Source organism: Benincasa hispida, chromosome 11 (assembly GCF_027475165.1).
Source record: "Benincasa hispida cultivar pf3 chromosome 11, pf3_genome.v1.1, whole genome shotgun sequence".
NCBI lineage: Eukaryota > Viridiplantae > Streptophyta > Magnoliopsida > Cucurbitales > Cucurbitaceae > Benincasa > Benincasa hispida.
In genome coordinates this window covers 88,707,540-88,729,924 of record NC_143488.1, presented here as the reverse complement: position 1 = coordinate 88,729,924, position 22,385 = coordinate 88,707,540, and the positions used below count along the sequence as shown (strand labels likewise).

The window sequence follows — 22,385 nt, the reverse complement described above, 5'->3', positions numbered from 1 at the left end:
TAAAAATAAAAGGAATGAAATAACTTTAAATTACTAAATTGAAAATTCATATGAAAATACAATTTTACTTTTCCAAGCAAACAACTTAAACAACCCACAAACTTGAAGAGATCCGAATCGGAGCTCGAAGATTGGAACACCGGCGAGCACCAGACCTTGCAAATAGAGTTAAGACGACAGATCTGACAAAATTACAACGCCGACGACCGGATCGGAAGACCCATAAGTAGATTGGGCAAATAAACGACCGGATCGGAGAAACCCACAACTAAATCTATAGATCCATGCCTGTGACCCACCTCTACGACTGGAACCAACTGGACGAACGGCGAGCTGACTCACCGGAAGAACAACCACGACGAACAACCACAAGAAAACCAACTAGAGAACAACGCCCAACCACGACGAACAACCACCGGAAGAATATGCGAAGAACAATAGAGAACACCCACGCGCCTGCAAAGAACACCCCGAGAACACCCATGTGCCGACGAAAACCAATCAAAAAACAACTGGAGAACACCAACGACGATGACCCACAACCAGAAGAAGCCCACGACGACGGAGATCCAAGCAACACCGATGACGACAACGATCGGAAGTGATGTGCACATCCAAGCTAAGGAGAGAATAGAGAGTTTGGTAAGAGAGAAGTGAAAGGAGAGAGAAGATTTCATTTGAAATGGAAAAGATATTTTTTAATAAAGTTAAAAAAAAATGAGAGGCCTTTAACGTCGGTTTTAAACTAACATTGTAGCCCATCTTCAATGTCAGTTTAAAACCGACATTAAAGATCCATTTTTTAAAAAAACCAACATTATACATCCGATTTCGCTTTTTTCAACCGACATTAAAGCCCAAAATTCTTGTAGTGAGTAGAATTCCACCTAGTTGCCACATCTAACAAACAAGAGCCTTACACTGAATTTTTTTCTTGTTGAATGTACAAGAGTTAAAGTAGTTTGTCCTTTTTCTTCTTGTTTATATAGGTACTTTTTATATTGATTTCTTAAGTGCTTCCATAAAGTACTAGTTTCACAAGTATTACTGTCACATGTGTAATCTTTACGACAATAGTTACACTTGCACCTAGCTACATCATTAGCACTCACTTCCATTTTTGTGAAATGATCCCTCACAGACGAAGTTGGTTTATTAGATCTCTTTCGATTGGACTTGGGAGGTAGGGGTGGTATATTTTTTGGAGTTTGGCTAACATTAGGGAGGGGAGGAGGAGAGGAGGCTAACTTCTCAATTAACTCAGAACAACTCATGTATAAATATCAATCACACATAAACAATATATGTATACCGTAAAAATTAAATTATTTTACTCACGATGAAGTTAGAAAATGGTGATTATTCTGTGTCCGTCGTAATGACTTTGAAGAATCTAATGATTCTCGAGACACTGCGAGGTTGAACAAAAATTAATTCAATTAGTTACATAATGGTAAGGCAAAAATTAAGTAATGAATAATTTAGGGATTAACCACTCATAATTCATTCTAATATTGACTTAACAGTAATTAACACACACAAACAGTATTGCAAATTTTCAATTCAAAGTCTTCAATAAAAAAGAAAAGCAAAAACTTCATACCAAAAGAAACGGGCGACAAAGATCTGGCGTGAAGGACTGAGAGATCTGGCGTGAGATTGAAACAGACGGCGAAGATATGGCGTGAAGGACGTTGGATCGGAGGCAGAGGTGTGAAGGATGGCAGATCTGAGGCAGAGGCGTGAAGGACAACAGATCTGACTTCTGAGGCAGAGGCGTGAAGAGCGACCGTGAGGGACCGAGAGGGTGGAGGCATGAGGGACCGTAAGGCCGGAGGCGTGAGGCGTGAGGCATGAGGGACTGGAGGCTTGCTACGATTGCGATTTGTGAGTTTGCGATCGACGATCAGTCGGAAGCGTGAGGTCAGAGACAGAGGCGTGAGGCCGGAGTCGGAGGCGATTTGCGAGTCTGGGATCGACAGACGGAGGCATGAGGCTGAAAGCATGAGGCCGGAGATGTGAGGCCAAAAGCGTGAGGTCGGAGTCGAAGGCATGAGGCTGGAGACGTGAGATGAAAGGGATCAACGATCGTGGATTCGTGGGGCACTGGGGAAGCATTTAGGCGGCGAGGGTCAGACGAGGGTTTGTTTTTTTTAGTATATATATATATTTGGGTCGGGTCGGGAACGGGAGTAACCCAAGACCTAGCCTGAAATTCAATTTTTTAATATTTTTTAACCTAACCCAAAAAAAGAAAAAAAATATAACCCAACCCAACCCAACCTTTATAGTCTGGGTTAGTCGGGTTATCGAGTTTTTTGAACACTACTAGAATAGACAAGTTTTTCAGCATAATCTTTCTCTCTCCACCAAAATGTAGAACTGATCACCATTGAAATTCATTTACCATTAGCAAGCTGCACCAAACCGAAACAAGCTTCACTAATTCAAGAGGGCTAGCTAGTTTCCTATCAAAATACTCCACAAAAAATATAAGTATGTAAGTACATAGACGTAGATAGATAGACAGCGAGAAGAGAGAGAGATTCAATAGTTTGAATCAAGTGAAACCTCTCAAAGTCATTTACATTTACATGTGTACATGTGTAAGAAGAAAGAACTCTTACTTCCTGATTTGTGTATAAATAAAAGAATCATTTGTTTTTATGAGGGAGGAGAGCACACTTTGCAACTCATCCTACAATGTCCAAGTTCATTCTTAGAACCCATCATATAAACAGGATTCTTTTCACACTCACCTGCATTTGCCCACGCTCTACACTGGACATTCTCGTCCACACAAGCTGGATTCCTCCAAATTTCATAAATTGGAAGCATGTGAATCCATTTAGTTGCAGACCATTTCTCACCCTCTATCACCGGGCAGCTCCCATGATAGCTGGTCGCATCTGGTGTCACATTTGGATTCAGACTGAAGAACAGTAAAGCATCACCCATCTTTGGTTTTACTGCACCCACGAACAAACATACTCTCTTTCGAATCATACAAATTTGATTGCATTTTGGATGCTATAATAAAGAAGGCTGAAGAAAAAATGCAATGCAATGAGAACAAAAAAATGAAACAGAAAAGGTTAAGATAAATGCGAACTTTTTCTCATCACAGCTTCTTTGCAAATTCGAGAGTTGATAATTAAGCAGTTTATACTTGATATACTTTATGTCATGATGATCCTTTCATAATGTTTTTTTGTGATTAGATTTAAATAACAAAAATTGGAAATCATTGAAAGTTAACAGAAAAGATACTGGGAAATGTTTAAAGCATGACGAGATTCTCATGTTGCATCATTAACTCAGCATCAACGCAGCCTCCATAATGATATATTTTCAAAGAAAAAATTCAATACCTCCATAGCCAACCTTAGCGCAATCAGACAAGTCAGCCCTTTCCTGCTCGGATAATTTAATCTGCAGGAGAGAGATTTGAAAATGGAATTATTCATAACAAGTTTCATAGTTACAACAACTCAATAATTTACAAACAGTCCTGAATGAGAGTGATTAATGTTTCAAGAAAGCAATACCGGAGAATTGGGAAAGACTGTTTCTCCACCCTTTTCAACATCGGACAAATACATCAAAATTGTGGCTATCCGATGACCTCCAATAGCTATATTAACTGGGTCTTGAAAAAAATCAAAATGTGGCTCGTATTTCTGACCGTTCTCATACCTTAGTATTTGAATAGGCTCCCCATTATCTAAACAGAACAACAATTTTGAGATTATACAAACCTCATTCCATAAATAAATAAAAGACAATACATCAAAATATTTATAAGTAGTTTACCAATGGGAAGGAAGGTCCACGCAGCAATCCTGGACTCGATGCGAGCAACTATTTCATCCTGGGAAGAGAAGGGGACCATAGAATCAATCTCCATTTTGTTTATATTTAAGGAAGATGCAGATTTAAAAACACAATGCAATGTTGTCCGCATTTTGACACAACTCAACATCTACCAATTAATAGCCCACAACTAAAAATTCTTCAACCTGCAAATGCCAGGAAAAAACAATAGGGATATGGCATCTCAAGGTTAAAAGTTCTCATTCTTGTAATCCAAAAGGTTCCATTGTCCCAACTTATAACTACTAGACTTGCAAGAAGTTCTCATTCTTGTAATTTCATCCTTGTACTTTTCTACTTGATTGATTTCAACAATCCCTACTACTAATCGAGTATAGGATGTGGGGAGTTCTGATGTCTAGAGAGTTCGGATGTCTGAAGAGTTCTGATCGAGTGTGAATGAGTATGTTCAAGCACTGAGATGATATACGATACATGGAAGGAAAATGATGGTGAGATACGAAACATGTTTCGAAAATGGGCCCACAAACAATTAAAATTGGTGAGATAGGATAATGGGTCTCCAAACACTGAGATGATATAGGATGTGGAGATATACCATTTCATGTTGGGCCCCCAAATAGTCCCTAATAGATAGTAAAAGGATGTTGATCACATCAATCTTACGCCAATCTACGTCAACACAACAAGCTAGAATTTTAATTTCACTCAACATCATTCATTAAAGTTGGGACCATTGCGTCTAGTATATAAAACTGCAGAGACAAGGGACGATATTGACCTTAATGTGAAATTACCTTTTGAATGACTAGTAATAATACTGTCATTCGATTAGAACAATGTAAGAACTCAAACATACTACATAGCTCTTGGATTGCTCTTCAATCCAATAACCCCAAAAAGGACACTAAAAGACAATTGAAAGACAGCCTTCTCACGACCAATGAAAACAAAAAATGCAGTCAAGATCATGCTTGCAACTGCCAATGATGGATAAGGCTAAGATAGTTGATTCTTCCAACACCTTAAGATAACATTATGCTCAATTTCCTCTTTCATGTTTCATGTTCTGCCCTTATACAAATTCTGCCAAGCCCACTTGATAACCAAATTAGAAAAAGGAATGTAAACTACAGAAACTAACAGATATTTTGAGCAGATGACCAACGAGTAACATACCTGAGCCCTCGTAAGAAACATGCCGGTACTCGTCCGTTCTTGACTTGTAACACTCTCACCCGTTTCAGCCGCCACCAATGATTGTTGTAGCTTGCCCTTTGCCTACAAATTACAAATCACAATTATGCACTATGCAGTTTGGTGATCAAATTTCTCGAGGAAGATAAAGAATGAGAAGTTTCTTGTACCAAATTGATAAGATGTTGGCACTCGTCTTCAGACAAAAATCCCTTATATAAGAAAGCCCTGTATATTTTCATCAGATTGAGTAAAAATTTGAAAAGGGTTCTCCAAAATGTGCAAGTTTAAGAAGTTTAAGAACCTGGGTTTGGATGAAAGCTTAATAACACGAGTGGGATCGATTGTAACGGGGGAACCGACCGTTTTCATCCTAATAACAGATTGATCCCTGTGAAATTGACATCAATTAGGACAAAATTTCAAATGCCGTATACATGGGGAAAACTGAAACAGAGAAATGAAAAGAAGAAGGCAATGAAGTATTATTAAATACATGTTGTTGTTGTGTAAGAGCAATTTCGGCAAGCGATTGGCGGAGCGAGAAAAGAAGGGGAAGAAGCAAAGGAAACAGAGAGAAAATGCGAGAAAAAATCGAGAAGCCATGGCGAAAACGGAGCTCTGAAACCCAGAAATTCAAGAGAGAAAGCGAGAAATAAACGTAAAATGGAAAACGGAAAAGGATAGAAATCAAAAGAATGAATGAAAATGGAGAATACAGCTTAGAAATTTCCGGTTCATACTCATTTAGGAGGAAATTTAATAGCCAGCCCAGAAGAGGATCTGCTGCAAACCCGTCGTTCATGACCATGGATGGAAATGGAAGTTTCTTCCAGCGGGAAATTGCTTTACGTTGACTCTCTCTCAAAAGTATGTTCCTTTTTGAGGAAACGTTATCATGGAATGACTATTTTTAATATTGCCGTTGATAAATCTGTCTTGTGACCCTATTATCAAAATTTCATGGATATTAAAAAATTCATTCATTCGAATGTGTATCAAAATTTTCATTATATATTTAAAAGATTCAAATATATATAAATAATGTCAATATAATATAGATAATAGTGTAAAATTTTCATTATTGAAACAACGCACAATATTTATTTATTAATTACTTTTTTTAGAAAAAAAACGTTTCATAATTTTTCATAAATATCAATAGACATCAACAAGTTAATACATGTCTCCGTAAGCAACAATATTTTATATATTGGTTGTGATTTTTGAAGGACGTTTTTTTGTTCAAATTACAAATTTTATCCCTAACATTTATTAGTTTTCTTCTAAAAAATTAGTATAGTTATAAAAATGTTTAATAAGTCCTAAATAGCATTTAATTTTTGTCTAATAAATTGTTATCATATTAAATAAAATTACTATCTACATGATAGTTACGTACCTCTATAACATCTACATTTTGATTTTTGTATTACTAAAAGGTGACCATTTTAATCTTTTTATTTTAAATTTTATGGAATAAAAATAGTCGTTTTTTAATATATAAAACTAAGATGGGGTAGGAATCAAAAGAACCAAATCACTAGAATTAAACCTACAAGACCAAACTAAAATTTTTGAAAGCACACGAATCAAAATGGATCCAGATGAACTAAAATTGAAAGTGAAAATAATTGTATGCGAAAACAATTCCAACCATTATCCTTACTTTCTTGTTGTGTAATTTCTTGGAATTTGATAATTTGATCGATTGTAAAATTTAAAGGGAAAAAAACCCTCCCAAATTGGTATATTTTTTGATACAATTCTACAATATTATTGGGTTACAGAGAGTAAAGTTTCACCATGAATCTCTAGCAACCCATTATCTTCGTAGATTGAACCTTGGATTTTTCAACAACAATGCCATCATTTCCAGCTAAAGCTCTGTACTTATCTTTTCTAGTAAAGTTGGTGCATTTATAAGACAATGTTGCAGCGATCATCCTTTGAATGTAATTTGCCACCTCATGGCTCGATTTTCCGCCGCCACCGCACGTGAGTTCGTACGGCAATTTGTTCAAAAACGTCACTTGGTACACCGGACTTGGGTTCATGAAGAAGTAAAACGGGTCCATTCCTTTCCATCCTCTCGCCGTCGTCCCATGGAACATGCTCATTCGGTTGGACATTGCCACCGGAACAATCTCGTCGGTTAGCTCTGCGAACAACGCCGAAAATCGAAGTAGGAACGGCTCCCGGCAAGTCGTCCCTTCAGGGCATATTGCTAAGTCACCTTCTTGGAGTAGGCTCTTGATCATTGAGGCGTCGGCTGCTCGGTCACGACTTAGGCGGACGGTTTTGATAGGAGAAATGACCTCTGAGAGGCGGGAGATAGAGTATGTCACAGCAGGGATCGGACGACCGAGAGCAGTTGAGAGGAAGATTGGATCGAGGAGGGTTCGATGTGAACATATGAAAAGGACGCCGGTTTGGCCGGTGGATTTCTTTGCCGGAGGGGGTGGTGTACCTATTTAATATACATAAAGTATATGTATTATCAAACATATTATCATTTATCCATTTAAGCTTTGATTTTATGATTTAATTAGATTATTAAAGTCTCCATGAAATTGTCTAAATTGTATGTTAAAAAGGCTCTTTTTTAAGACGGGACATTTTCTTAACGAAAAATACTACTTAAAGTACTCTCTAACGGCACCTATCTCTCCACAACTCAAGAAATTATACTATTCGACAATTTTTATTTGTTTAAAAAACATTTTTTAAGTTAAAAAAAGAGTGTACGATTAGGTGCAAGTTTAATCATTGTCCTTCTTTGGTACATGCCTTTCTAATTTTTTTTATCTCAAGTTTTGAATCGAAGGTGATTAAAAGGTACCTTTGATTTCGACCCGAACGCCAAGAGCCCAAAACGCATAATACACAAACGGCATCGGAAGAAGAGAACCGGCAACAATCCGCAAGCAAGCCAAAACAAATCCCACCGGAATCCATAGAATTAAAACCATCGTCATAAATGGCGTCGGTTTTTGAACCAACCGGCCATCATGGAAAACGATTGGCTTAGGCAATTTATCGACGGTGACCGGCTTAACCTCCTGCTTCGCTGGAACTACATATCCCTCTTTGCAGAGCTTCATAAAGGGGTAATCAGTTTTCCGGTCACCAATCCCAATGTCTGGCTCTGGAATTTGTTCGACAGCTGTAGCCTTATTCTTGCCGACTATGATTCCAGGACTCTGAATCAAGCCTGTGGCTCGTTGGCCGATTGTGTGAATTTCAGTTCCAATGACCACGTCAGCACCTAAGAACTCTTTGAGAAATGGTTCCACCATGATTCTAGGGTTCGCAGTTAAAACACACCGTTTTCCACATGATGAGAATACCCTCCATGTCTCCACATGCAAGTCATGTGCGTAGAACTTTGGTAGAACTGCTCGTGCCACTGACTCGATGTCGGAAACCTTTGTTGCAAAGATACACAAAAACAGTATTATCTGAGTTCAATATCTTGTTTCCATTTTAACTTTTAAAATTTAGATACAAAATAATCTTTTTTTAATATTATTTGGTGGTAATTTAACTAGTATTTATTAACAAAATGAACAATACAACAAATTAAAATTCTTCGTAACATTTTCTGTTTTCAGTTTTCATGCATATATCTATATATCTATATACCATCTAAAAAAACTATGATAAAAATATTTGATTTCTCATTTTACCTATGATGATTATAGGGTTATTTGGGATAATTTAACATTTAAATCATTAAAAAAAAAAAAAATCTCATACCAATTGACTTTATCATTCATGTGGATTTATTAGTTTCAAATTTGATTTTTATTTGATTTTTTTCTAATATTTGATTTAACATCAAGATATTATCATGATTGAGTTATTTATTTTTCTTTTTCAATTTTGTATCTCATAAATTATTGGTCTATTCAACATATATATATATATATTAATTTAAGTATTTACTAAACATAAAATTTAAATTTTAGAATTTTATTTTACATAAAATTCAATTTATATATTATACATCAATTATCCATAAATATTAAAATTAAAAATTTAAGGATATAATAGATTAGACAGAAAATTCAATGATATTAGACATAAAACTTAAAATTTAAAGATTTATTAAACACTTTTAAAAAATTCAATGATCAAACAGACACAAGTTTAAAAGCTGAAAAACTAAGGCTCTGTTTGGTAACTATTTGGTTTTTTGTTTTAGTTTTTTAAAATTAAGTCTATTTCATCCATATTTTTTACAATAATTTGTATCTTTTTAAAGTAAATGGTTGAATTGTTAGTCAAATTCTAAAAACAAAAATAATCATTGATAAAAGAATAGATAACAAAGAAGAAATTTGAAAATAAAAGTAATATCCATAAGCTTAATTTAAAAAAAAAAAAAAAAAAAAAAAAAAAAGTAAAATAATTAAGAAACGACAACTAAGGAATTGAGTTGAATCGAAGAATTAAGTAAACTCACATTCATTCCCGCAAAAGTGGCAAATATGAGCACACGGATTCCAGCAGACTCGGAAATGAAGTAGTACAAAATTCCAGCAAAGGGGGAGGCCAACAACAAGAACAAAAGCCTCAACACTCCACCGGCCTCAAACGCGATGAGGGCAAAGTAAGGGAACGAGCTACGGCCACAAAGCAACGTCCCGTCCATGTCGGCAACTACCGTGTGCTTCTCCCGACCGATGGACGAACATCGGTCAATACTCGGAAACGTCTGGTGGTTCATGAGAGATTGTTGATCTTTACCTTCCGCCATTGTTATTGGAGAAGTTGGTGTACACAGTAATTTGAATTTAGTAGCTTTGTGTTTTAGAAGTTCAATTATGGATTTCGTTTATATATATAAAGAAATGAATAGTGGAAGTTATGAAAACGACAACTTGTTTGGCTTAAGAGACCAAAGAGCAAAGGCGGCGCCGAGAGATCTCATAAACCGACAAGTCGTTCTAGGACTCACCGATCTTTCTATGTTCTTTATAACTTTCTATGCTTTGGAAAATCAACTTTGGCTCCTCATGGGTTAGAACTTAGAATTAGCTACATCTCCAAGCCTAATATATACATAATAATCATATATTAAAGATCACTGAAAAAATATATTATCTATAAATAATAAAAATAAAGTACCTTTTTAATTTATTTCACACGAAAAGTTCTTTTATTTGTACTTTCAACATATCGTTGGTTGATATTTAATTGAATTTTTTTCTTAATGAATTGAAAGCTTAAAAATACTTTTAAACTTTAAAAGATAGTTCAAAAATATTTTTACCACTAGTTTTGGATAGAAAACGTTAGTATTTTGTTTCAAAATATCTTTAAACTTTAAAAAATAGTTCAAAAATACTCTTGCAGTTTGGTTTTGAATGAAAATCGTTAGTGTTTTATTTCCAAAGTACCTCTAAACTTTCATAATTTTTAAAAACCCTTAAATTTAAACAAAAAAAAAAAAAAACCCTTCACTTCAAAAATACCCTTACGGTTAGTATATATGAATACAAATCGTTAAGGGTCATTTTCAAATATAGAAAATTGAATAAAAATCTTTACAAATATAACAAAATTACACTGTCTATCTGCAATATACCGCAATCGACTACTATCTGTGTCTATCTGGATCATGATAGACACAAATAATAGTCTATCATGGTCTATTGCAGATAGACTGTGACATTTGTTATTATTTATAACATTTTCAGCAGTTTTGTCATTTAAAATAATTTTTCAACTGTTAATACTCATTTCAAAAATATCATTAAGCTTTCAAAAGTTGTATTAATACTCTTAATCTTTCTAAAAGGGTTAAAATATGCTCATATCATGTATAATGATCAATTTATTTGAAGCTTTTTTGAGCTTGAAAAGTACCAATTTTAAAATAAATTATATAGATATCTATTTTTTTTCCCAAATAGATACTTTCATTTTTCTTTCATTTGTCTAATTCTTACCCGGTTTTCTCACAACAAAATATAAAATAAACCTTCAAAGCTAAAGCATTAAAATCCCGCAAAATCTCACAAAATTTCAATGTTTGAATCTTCTCTTAAAAATTAGAGAAACAATAAATAGTCAAATACCTAAAGAATATATTTGACTATTAACACGCACTTAACTATTAACTATTAATGTATAATCTTGTTAAATAGTTTATTGAGAGTACTCTTTCCCTAATCTTTATTAGTCGTCCCGAAGAAAATATGATGTCAGTGCTAAAATTTTCATGATTATTTTCTGATCCGATATTTGTATTATTTATTACTACTAGACTGAATGAGGCAATGGTTCAATTTCCCTGGATCAAGATAGAGATTTCCCATAAAAAATCGTAAGGATCAAGTTATTTGTAGAATTAATAGTTTTGTGTTTTGTTTTTTTTTTGTTTTTCTCTTTTGAAAAAATACACTTGAGATTTGGTTTAAGTTGCATCTTAGTGCATGTATTTTTAAACTTGATAATTTTATTCTCGACATTTGCTTTTAGTAGCACCCAAGATCCATTCATTACTTCTTTTTTACTTCGAACAAATGGTTAAAAGACAACTATTTTTATTAATAAAATCATTATTTTAAATTATTATATTTTATAACATTTATTTTTTCTCTTCTTTTTTCTCTATAAAATTTTGGCAAAATATTTCCACATCTAGAAAATTAAAGAAGTGATGGACTCCAATGACTATATAAAAGGAGCCTATGACAATTTTAGTTTCAAATTGACTCAATTATACATATATATATATATATATATTATCAAGTATGATAGTGGAGAAAAATATGTGAGTGATACAAAACCTTTGATAGTGTGTTCTTGTAATTGAGATCTAAAAGAGAATTATGTATGATTGTAGTTATAATTCTTTTACATAATAGATTTCTTTCATGTGGGTCGCGGTGATTTCTCCAAATTTGGATTTCATATGGTTTTTTTTTTTTAATTTTCTCAAGTACTTTCTAATTATTTTTGTAGAAGAAGTAGGAATTTTTTTTCTAACATTCTCTTATGTCTTATTTCTCCGGACCTTTTATTGTTGGTCATCATTGGAAATTGTCATTCAATAACTAAATAGATACCAAGAATATAAGAAAGGAAAGTACTAATTAAGAGAATTGCAGCTCATACATAATTAAAATAAACATAAACCATAGTTTTATATTAACAAAATCATACAGGTGTTATAATCAAAGTTTGTGTAACAAAATATAACAACATGCATAGGAACAAAGTAACACAATTCAGAATGGAGAAATTGAATCTTTCTATAAATCAATCAGTATAGATATAGTGAAAGAGTAAACCATCAAAACATAGTAAAATTGCAACTATTAAAAAAAACGTGAAGACAACAAAATGTAGAAAGTAGCATGTACCCATTTGATCAACACAATAATAATATTTTTGTACATCATATAAAAAACTTAATAAATATACACAAAATATATATTTAAGGAGCCGTGCCCTGTGAATTCACCTTACTTACTAGTCTAAGTAATTGATAACATATGTTAATACATTTGTGTTAAATGAGACCTAACAAAATAAGAATAAACCAATTTAGAGAGAATATACTTTTTTTTAGAGGGGAAAGAGATGTATTATTAAAACATTTTAAGACTCAAAAAAGAAATAATAATAGTAAAATTGATATCATAGGTAAAGAGATTAAAGACAAAAGTTATAACAAAATCACTTAAAATTGTCAATTAAAATAAAATTAAAAAGTCATAATATTAAGAAGAAATAGGTGAAAAAAAATCCCTCGAAGAAATCCACAACTTTGTTTAGTTCGCCAACTTGCCAAGGTTTCGTGGTGACCTAGGTCATAGATGCTCCCTCCATTGTTGGACCGTGACTAACACGATGTCGTTTCGTTGATCATTTTCAAGTGAAAAAAATCAAATATTGAAAAATAAGAAAGATTTGAAAAAGACGGGCAAATACCATATTGAACGTTTAAAATCTTTTTTTTTATATGGACAAAACAGTTCATAAGAAATATAAAACAATACAAATATATTTCCAATGCTTATCGATACATACTCGTAAACACCACGGCGAGTTGCACAATCTTTTTCAACTTTCTTTCTACTTTTTTGGTAAAGGTTTTTTTTTAAAAAAAAAAAATAATATTTTTGGTTTCTAGGTTTACGTCTAATTTTTATTAGTTTCCAAGCTTTAAAAGGTTGTAATTTTGGTCTTTTAACTTTTAGGTTTAATATGAATTTAGTTTACAGGTTTCAAAATATTATAATTTTATTCTTGGGATTTTTGTTTTGTTTTTTCCTACCAATTTTAAGATTTATACTTTAATCTCGATTTTTTTATTAAATACCATCCCAATATTTGATACTAACGTCGATTAATTAATTTCAAAATAATTATGATGTGAAATTTTAAAGTTAATTTTAAATAGTGAAAATTTTTTCTTTTTTTTAGGAAAAGAACAATTAGATTTAGAAATTAGAAATGCCCAAAGGGATATTAACCCGAAATGTCTGTTAAGATAAGGGATATTTAAAGATTCAATCCCTTTTTAAAACTTATTTTTATAAATATGCAAACTTTTTGATATTTTCGTATATAAGATTTAATCGATTTTTTAAGTAAAATACGTGTATGTACAGTTGGAGAGAGAAATAGCACTTTCCATATGTTTAGGAGAGAAATTGCATTTATTTCTTGAGAAAATGTTGGAAAGAGAAAATGTTTGATACTTTTGTATATAAGATTTCATGGGTTTTTCAAACTAAAATACCACTTTCCATATTAGCACTCTTAATATATGTTGATGAGAGAAAATCCATTTATTTCTTGAGATGTTATTCACTTTGAGAGAAAATCCATTTATTTCCTGAGATGTTATTCATTTTGGTTAACGAAGGAGAGAAAATATATTTATTTGTTAATATTTTATTCATTTGTTTAACTAAGAGAAGTGCATTTATTTGTTGAGATTTCTTTCTCATTTCAAGGTGCATTTATTTGTTGAGATTTCTTTCTCATTTCTAATGGGGGAAAATGTATTTAAACTGATTTTATTTTTCATTTAATGTATTTCACATATCAAATAACTAGTTCTACTCACCAAAAAATCATGGTTATTTTAAAATATACCTTAGAACAGTGTATACCATATATAAAATATAATGGTAAATATATTTGATATGTACTCAATTACAACTGGTTTCACGACAACTTATTGGGTTTTTTTTTTTTTTTTTTTTTTTTGCAGAGATTCATGATTATTTTTAAATATACTTTAGAACATTATATTAGATGTTTGAAAATAACCTAACCAATGTATGCAATATAATGGTAAATCTATTTGAAATGTAATCAAATATTTCACGACAACTTGTTGGTTTTTCTGGCAGATTCATGGTTATTTTTAAATATTCCACAGTTTTCTTTTTGTGTCTTTTTACTAATTGTTAGCATAAACATACCTTTGTATGTGTTGAATGTAATATCTACCCTAGGTATTTTGATTTTTTCTATTATATTTCACGTTGATATCACATATGTACCAATATATTTCATATAAACCTTTTACATCAACGAGAAATCCAAAACAATCATTAATACGCATATACTTGATAAACCCCCAAACAGTATCATATGACATGGTATATATCAGAAAACATTGTAGTATATATAAGTTAACATTTTTTATGGATCATTTATACCAAAATATATAATATAAATCACTCTTCGATATCCCAATATATTTCATATAAACCTTTTTAAAGTAGTAATAGAAATCCACACATTCATTAAGAAATAGATACATAATAAATCCCCAAACATATCATATGATAGAGTATATAGTATAAAACCTAAAGCCTAAGTCCCAAATCATCTTAGTACTCGGATGTATATTACAGTATATATAATAAAAATAGTACATTATTTCAATCGTATATAACATATTCTAATTGTCAAAAGAAGAAGAAAATCCCAACTGTATGTCAAAAATCAAAGAAATCACAAAAACTAGAACTAAATTGGTTTCCTAGGTCCGAAATCATTAAAAAGTCGTCTAAATAGCTAAATCATTTAGTCACCGACGAAATTGAAGGGAAATCGTCTGAATTGTCCTTGCTTGGTCTCTTTTTTTTTCTTTTTTTTTTTTTTTGAAAATCATCGGATGACAGCTGGATCTAGTCGTAGGTGGAAGGATTTGGTCAGCGAGTTGAACAGAGAAAGCCATGACTATGGCTATCGATGGCAAACTTTGGAAAGAAAGTTGAAGTCTAGAGAGAAAAGCTAATGGAGAAAGTGTTTGATTTAGTGTCCTAAATCTCGTATATATTATAGTTTATATTTTGAAAGAAAAAATTATTTGTTTAATAAAATAAGAGGTATTTTATTTGACATTCAGACTGTATTAATTCAATCCAATAAACTAAGATCCAAGGTTATATGATATCACTTGAACAGTATATGGTAGACATAAAAGTGGTGAAAGAAATCAAGTATGAGGATTTTCATGAGCAGCAGAAGGATCGTTCCAAATTTCATTCGAATTGAACATACACAATTACAGTACAAGAATAGAAACTAACAGGTCATGCATAACTAGAAATTACAACATGCTTTCATAGAATCAAGTGATAGAGTATGCATGCCTTTGAAGAAACTCTTCAAGAATCCCTTGATCAATCTCCATGCATCTAAGAACAGCAACACAACCCTCGAATGCAACGATCGATGCACAACACGATCAACAGCACGAACACAACGAATGACCAACGACTCCTTGAAACCAATCGAGTTGAGTGAGGACACCACCACAATGGTTACCTTGGTATTCTCGATGTGAGAATCTAGGAGTTGTGGGCTCTGTATGAACTTGGTTAGAGGAAAAGATTGGAGGACAACAATCGTGTAGACGATTGAGCAAGTGGGAGATATGAAGTTTTCTATCGTATAAACGATGTACTCAATCGTGTAGTAAATGGCATCATATCGTATGACAAAGCCACGCATTCGTTTAGCTAGATTAGCTGATGAACTATCACATAATCAAACTCCATGATTGTTTACTCTTTCTATAGCTATCACTTAGTGAAACACTTTTACTTGATAGTGTTGCCTTTTTGGTCCTTAATCTCAAATTAATTAATTTTAATTAATTAATTAATCAATTTTTTTATGATAATAAACTCAATTTTTAATTACTGAAAATCTTAGTATTTTAATATGTCCATAGCGGAGAGCTCAGAACAATGATTCCAACACCTCTTGATCACTCAAATCGGAGCTAAAACGAAGACGATATGACCGAAACAAGTCTATAGAGAAAATATCGTGGTAGATATGTGGCAACATATTGGTTGAATGGTGGATCATTAAGAGATTAACATATGACGGACTTTTGATTTTTGGATTGATTTAAAATAAAAAAAATTGAAATTTAAAAGAAATTTAAAAGGAAAATAAATTTAATATTATTTTATATTTGTGTCTAACGACTAGTTTTTTTACACATGGTATATTTTTTGCTTTTGGATTGACTTTAAAGAGAATGAATTTAAAAAAAAAATGAATTTAATATTATTTTATGTTTGTGTCTAACGATTAGTTTTTGACACATTGTATGTTTTTTTATTTTTTTGATTAATTTTAAAAAGAAAATAAATTTCAAAAGAAAATGAATTTAATATTAATTTTGTTTGTATCTAACGACTAGTTTAGTTTAAAATCTCCACCATTGACTTTTCTTTTCCAAAATCTAATGGTCCAAATTAATTGTGATTTCTAAAAAATTTTCCATTTCTATATAAAACTATCTTCCTCTCCAAATTTTAAACCAACAAATTTTACATTTCATAATCCTCCAAAAAGTTCAAATGTTGCTCTCTCTAAGCTCCCATTTTTTTTTTCCTTTTCATCTTATTCTTGAGAGAGTGTTATTGTATTGTGAGGATAAACTTGTTGAGTGCTTAAATTTGTAAATCCACTATAGTGAGAGTTGTATTGTGTTATTCAAAAATTCCAACATTTGTAATGGTTTGATCCTAAACCGTAGAAAGGATCGGGTTTTCTCTTGAACCCGTAAAATGAGCGGTGGTGTAACGGTTGGACTCTAATCCGTGAAAAGAGTCGGAAAGATTTTATTCAAATTCCCAAGAGGCGCTTGGGGAGTAGAGTAAGTTGAGTTTAACCAAACCACTATAAAAATTATGGTGTCTTCTTCTCTAACTCTTTCTTTTTTATTTTTGCAATTAATTTAAGTAATTTATTGTATGTTTTAATTTGTTCTTATTTATTTGCTAAAATTTGATAGAATTAAATTATCATATTTTTTGTCATCTTATTTGTTGCACAATTTGAATTTTTCTTATTATTTATAAAAAGTGTATTAATTAGTTTAATTGGGTTAATTTAGAAAAAAAAAAAGTTTAATTAAACCCTATTCACCCCCTCTAAGGTTGTCATATCGATCCAACAAATAGCTTTCTCCATGAGTTTTTTCGAAAGTGGAAACTCTTCTAAATTTAGGAAAACATTTTTCCTTTTATCTCACGGTTACCATAAAACCACCAATAACCTCACATTCAATCGGTTATTAGAGAAAAATATTTAATTATCATATAATTAATATTATTGTAAATAAATATGATAACCAACTTACCATATTATATTTATAACCTATAGTTTTAATCTTTCATCTCATGAAATATACAAACCATAGTTCTTTTTCTATTTTATGGTACTTAAGTAAATCATATTTATATTAATCCTCCACTTGATATATCTCATACATCACACAAATAATATCATATATAATTGAATTTCCCTTCGATAATTTGAACACTTCAAACTAACTCCAAGAACTGATTCTCAACTTGAATCCATTGAGCTACAAGGGGACCTTATGAACATGTAGCTTGAAGCTCCAACGGTACGTAAATACCTAACTAAACTCTTTAGTCACAGGATCAACCATTCGTTAACTACCGGTCACTCCACTAAAGACCGACAGCTGTACTCTTCTCACTATAGATATATTTCTGTGTTCATATCAGCCAATCAACAGTGCGATAACCCTTCACAGATTGCTAGTAAGAACAACTGGGCCAATATATTGTTTTACCCCTATAGTTATATCTAACTGAAGGAATGATATATCATGCAACGAAAGATTATAGAATTAATAAGCACTTAAACTACATTTAATTTGAGTTTTAAGCATGTTGGTCATATGATATTCATAAGAGGGTTTGAAACATATAGTATCTTTGAAGATTTCTCCACGAATTTAGTTGAAAAATACCAAGATAGAGCTTGAATCACAGAGAGGACTACCACAAAGATCTTCTCTATTATGCTCAAGCTGGAACGTGTGGTGGAAACACTAAATCAAGTTGAATTGATGAAGAACACAAGTAGGGTTTTCAAGTTATCACTTCAGCAAGCATATCATCGAATTCTCATTGTTCTTCATGCATGGAGCTTCTATATATAGATAGAAATCATGCAAATATACAGGGTTGCATGAAGAGCAGCTTCAGCTTGAAGATCATCATCAACTAAAATGGATTTTGGTGATTATCCATCAAGTGTGTTAGTGGGTTTTTCCCAAAAATGGAAAAACCCATTAACCTAAAATGATTTCAAAAAATCATTTTATATAAATTAATTTTATAAATAATTCAAAATAATTAATTTAAATAAAACTAATTTTAATTTATTTTTAATAATATTAATTTAATATCTAAATATTAAATTAATAAAATATTAATTTCACCAATGAATCAATTTTATATTTAAATCATAATTTAAATATTAATTGATTTTCCAATTTCGTTTAATTTCAATTAAATTGAACGTTTATAATTGTATCATATACAATCAATCAAAAACCCTAAAAATGAATTTGAACATTTCAAATTCGTAACCTGAATTTCATACATCAATACTTAATTTGTTATTCCAATTTAATGAGCTAGTAGAGGGACCTAATGGTCCTACAGATCATGAGCTCCAACGATCTGTAATTAATTTGTTAAAACTCTTTAACCGAATTAATTAATATTCGTTAACTATCAAGACACACCACTATAGCTCAATATTTGCACTCTCTTCACTGTAGATATATTTTTGTCCATATAAACCATAATCAGTGAGTCGATTCTTCAGCTGTTTGTAATTACAGCTAGGTCAAAATTACCATTTTATCCCTATAAATACATATCGTTCCTTAAGTTCTCACTGACTCTCTAATGAACAATTCAATTCATAATACTACTTATGAACCATGTCCTTCTCTATCATAAAAAGGTGGGCCCCTGATTGTTCAAAACCTAGAATCAGTACTTAAGAGAACAACCTATCTGCTAACCCTAAAATGGATAGGAGTGAATTCCATCTTGCAGGGCTTGTCCCCAGCTATTCATCCGATCTTATCCCCAAAATGGAAGGCTTATTGAGCAGTGCTGTTGGACTACTCTCACCCATGCAGATCAAAGGATAATCCCGAATAAACATGAGTTCATAGCTAGCTCAGGATTAAGATCAAGTTATCTTAAGTTACTTAAGTATGAAATAAACAGTTTTAACAATAAACAGTCATATAAATAAAAGTGACTATTTCGTGGTCCAGTCTATATGCAAACTCATTGCATAGGATGCCTACACTCACATGCCTCTACATGAATGATCTGTGGATCACATCATTTGTATTACCTATACAAAATAGGTTGCATCCAATAGTGTTACCAGGATGAGATACCCAATTTCATCCATATACTTATAGACTATTTAGGCTATATACTATTAACTCGATCCCGTTTATGTCACCACATAAAGTTAAAGTATTCATACTATAGCTATGGATATGTTTATTGATTTTTATAATAGAGTGCAAAATCATTAACTCTATTGAATAAAATACTCAATAATATTTTATTGATAAATAGAATGCTTAACACAAAATTTACGAACTGCGAGTTCTAGGACATTTCCAAAAATCCTCCACTTGGACTAAAACTCCAGTGAGACAAATATATACAATACAATATTGAGAAACATAAAGGAAAAATACAATAAACTAGGGCATTCTCTAACACCATAGATATTTTCCCACTTGCCCTAGATTACGTTGCTCGGAGTCCTAGTCCAACCAGGTGACCCTCGAACACTTTAGCTGAAAGGGCCTTCGTAAATGGATCGGCAAGGTTATCTGCAGATGCTATCTTCGTGACGATCACGTCTCCTCGGTGTACTATCTCTCTGATGAGATGATACTTTCTTTCAATATGTTTTCCACGTTTGTGACTCCTGATGTGTTATTTTATGTGGTGAAATTATGGAATGAATTTCGGTGATGGAAATGCATTGAGCAACAAGTTTTCTCAGCAAAATCCAAGTATAAATCCCACTAAGTTTCCTGGTAAGTTCAGGGTCAAATTCAGGGACTAAGGAAAACGGTATGCAGTGATAATTTTCAATAAGACTTTGCGGTAACTAATAAATCAAATAGTTGTTTTGGATTATTGTTTGCAGTATAAAATAAATTTATGCGACAGATTTGAGAAAAGATCGATTATGCGGTAGATACACTGAGTATGCAGAGGAACAGGTTGAGAAGGTCTTTAGCTAGTGTTTCCCGGGAATACATCAAACTATGCGTTCATGCTACACTCAGGTGACAGCAAATCATTTTCCAATGCAAATGCGGTGCTCCTAGTCCTAGGACGTATGTGTTGAATACAATAATGTTTATAGAGCTTATTACTAAGTCTCTACTTTTTTCTTATGCGATGATTCAAGATGCTCACAAAGATAAGGTGACTGCACACAATCATATCCTATCTCTAGGATGCATGTGATGCGTTAATAGAAAACAGTATTTATTCCTAAGCTCATATCTCTTGATTATGCGTTCTAATCTAACTCTCTCGAGCCTAGAAGTAGGCTATTCTATCTAAAGAAAAACTAAGAACAAAGCTATTCTATCTAAGGAAAAATTCTCTAACTATCCGAACTTCTTTACTGAAGGTTTCCTTCAGTATTTATAGAGCTTCCGGTGAAAGGCATATTCTCCTTTATGATTGCACTAATGGGATGGCATTAATTCTCTGTCTGATGCACCGAATATTTGTCACCGAAAAGTTGAGTGTACTTGCTACAGTAGTTCATTAGTGGCTTGTCAACTTAATTCGGACTCGACCATCATCAGCTTTCTGTCCCATCGTGATTTATTATGCTTTTCACCCAGATGTGGCGACTCTATGCGGCAATCCTTCTTGAGCAGATAATTGCGAGCATAAATCACCGAAAAGCCTTGTGGTAATGCTGCGCTCGATCGTTGCTTTCTTGTGATCACATTTTATGCTTTGCGTCAACGAATATTCTGCACAAAAATACAAAAGTTAACTGTTTTTATTCGATGAACGCATATGACCACAATGTCATAAACTTAATGCTTTTTGGACGCGATCTTATATATTTTATCAATGCAAACCTGCATTGTTTAATAACTTAGAACTGTAATAACGTGCATTTCTGCCGTTATCACACCCTCAAATTTAAACAATGCTTTTCCTCAAGCATAAGCTAAATATTTTCTTTACAAAGTCGACCGCAATCTCTTTTCCTAGATTTCTCACGGATACTTCATTCAAATCCTATACACCAAAATTTCCTTAATTCTTATTCAAGTCTCTTCTTAAAATATTTCTAAAATCTAGGAACTGCAAGTTTAACCTTAGAAAGAACTTTTACTAGATTCTAGGACATCGCATGATTTATTTCAAAAAAAGCTTTTTTCACTGGGGTGTTAGATGATTTTTTTATCCTTGCATATTTTTGACATTATTATTTTTCTCTGACCTCGCGCTGATCCAAGTGCCTCGCCTTCGTTTTGGCTTGCCTCACGTGTGTCATGTGGACATCCAACTACGAGCAAGACGCTCTTTCTCAGACTAAACTCATACCTACACGACAGCGGAGTTGCGGTCATTTATTTATGCGTTGATCACGATTCCTACCTTCATTTTGGCTTGCCCCCACGTGTGTCATGCGGACATCCGTGAGGTGACTTTTCTAAGTTTAAGATGACTCTAGTGTATACGAAAAAATAGAAGCATGTGTTTCATCATTGAAATCATAATTGGTAAAAAAAAATCATGCGGCGACTTACTAAATTTATCAAAGTTAAATGATTGCGGTAACCAAAGAGGATGCAGTGATAAAATTTTCAAAATTAAAATGTGATGCGATAGTGCAGAATTTGGAATAAAGTCGAGGAAAAATACAACCCCCAAATTTGCACTGTCACCCGCATTATTTGTTGACATATCCTGCTTTGCAACGATCTTCTTTCTTTGCAATGTGGTGAA

The 22,385-nt window shown here is 32.6% G+C and overlaps 2 protein-coding genes and 1 long non-coding RNA gene across 4 annotated transcripts; all 3 read right to left on the bottom strand.

The window, feature by feature from the left end:
• On the bottom strand, positions 1-1,450 carry LOC150033016 (uncharacterized). The gene is made up of 2 exons (XR_016524237.1): positions 1,339-1,450; positions 1-619 (listed from the first exon to the last, which is right to left on the bottom strand). It is a non-coding gene; the product is annotated as an uncharacterized LOC150033016 (long non-coding RNA).
• A 1,075-nt stretch (positions 1,451-2,525) lies between these two features.
• LOC120091449 (putative prolyl 4-hydroxylase 7) lies at positions 2,526-5,950 on the bottom strand. 2 transcript variants are annotated; one of them, XM_039049481.2, is made up of 9 exons: positions 5,775-5,904; positions 5,528-5,652; positions 5,336-5,422; positions 5,202-5,259; positions 5,014-5,115; positions 3,814-3,871; positions 3,549-3,724; positions 3,372-3,432; positions 2,526-2,969 (listed from the first exon to the last, which is right to left on the bottom strand). In XM_039049481.2, exons 2-9 carry the CDS (start codon positions 5,635-5,637, stop codon positions 2,665-2,667), a joined length of 957 nt encoding a protein of 318 aa, XP_038905409.1. In that variant the 5' UTR covers positions 5,638-5,652; positions 5,775-5,904; the 3' UTR covers positions 2,526-2,664. The 2 variants fall into 2 exon arrangements, with proteins under 2 accessions (XP_038905409.1, XP_038905410.1); XM_039049482.2 differs by lacking the exon at positions 5,528-5,652 and having other exon boundaries at positions 5,775-5,950.
• A 768-nt stretch (positions 5,951-6,718) lies between these two features.
• LOC120092157 (glycerol-3-phosphate acyltransferase RAM2-like) lies at positions 6,719-9,830 on the bottom strand. Its single transcript, XM_039050384.2, has 3 exons — positions 9,500-9,830; positions 7,874-8,459; positions 6,719-7,501 (listed from the first exon to the last, which is right to left on the bottom strand). The coding sequence occupies exons 1-3, from the start codon at positions 9,791-9,793 to the stop codon at positions 6,846-6,848; spliced, it is 1,536 nt and encodes a 511-aa protein (XP_038906312.2). The 5' UTR covers positions 9,794-9,830; the 3' UTR covers positions 6,719-6,845.
• Positions 9,831-22,385: the final 12,555 nt, after the last annotated feature.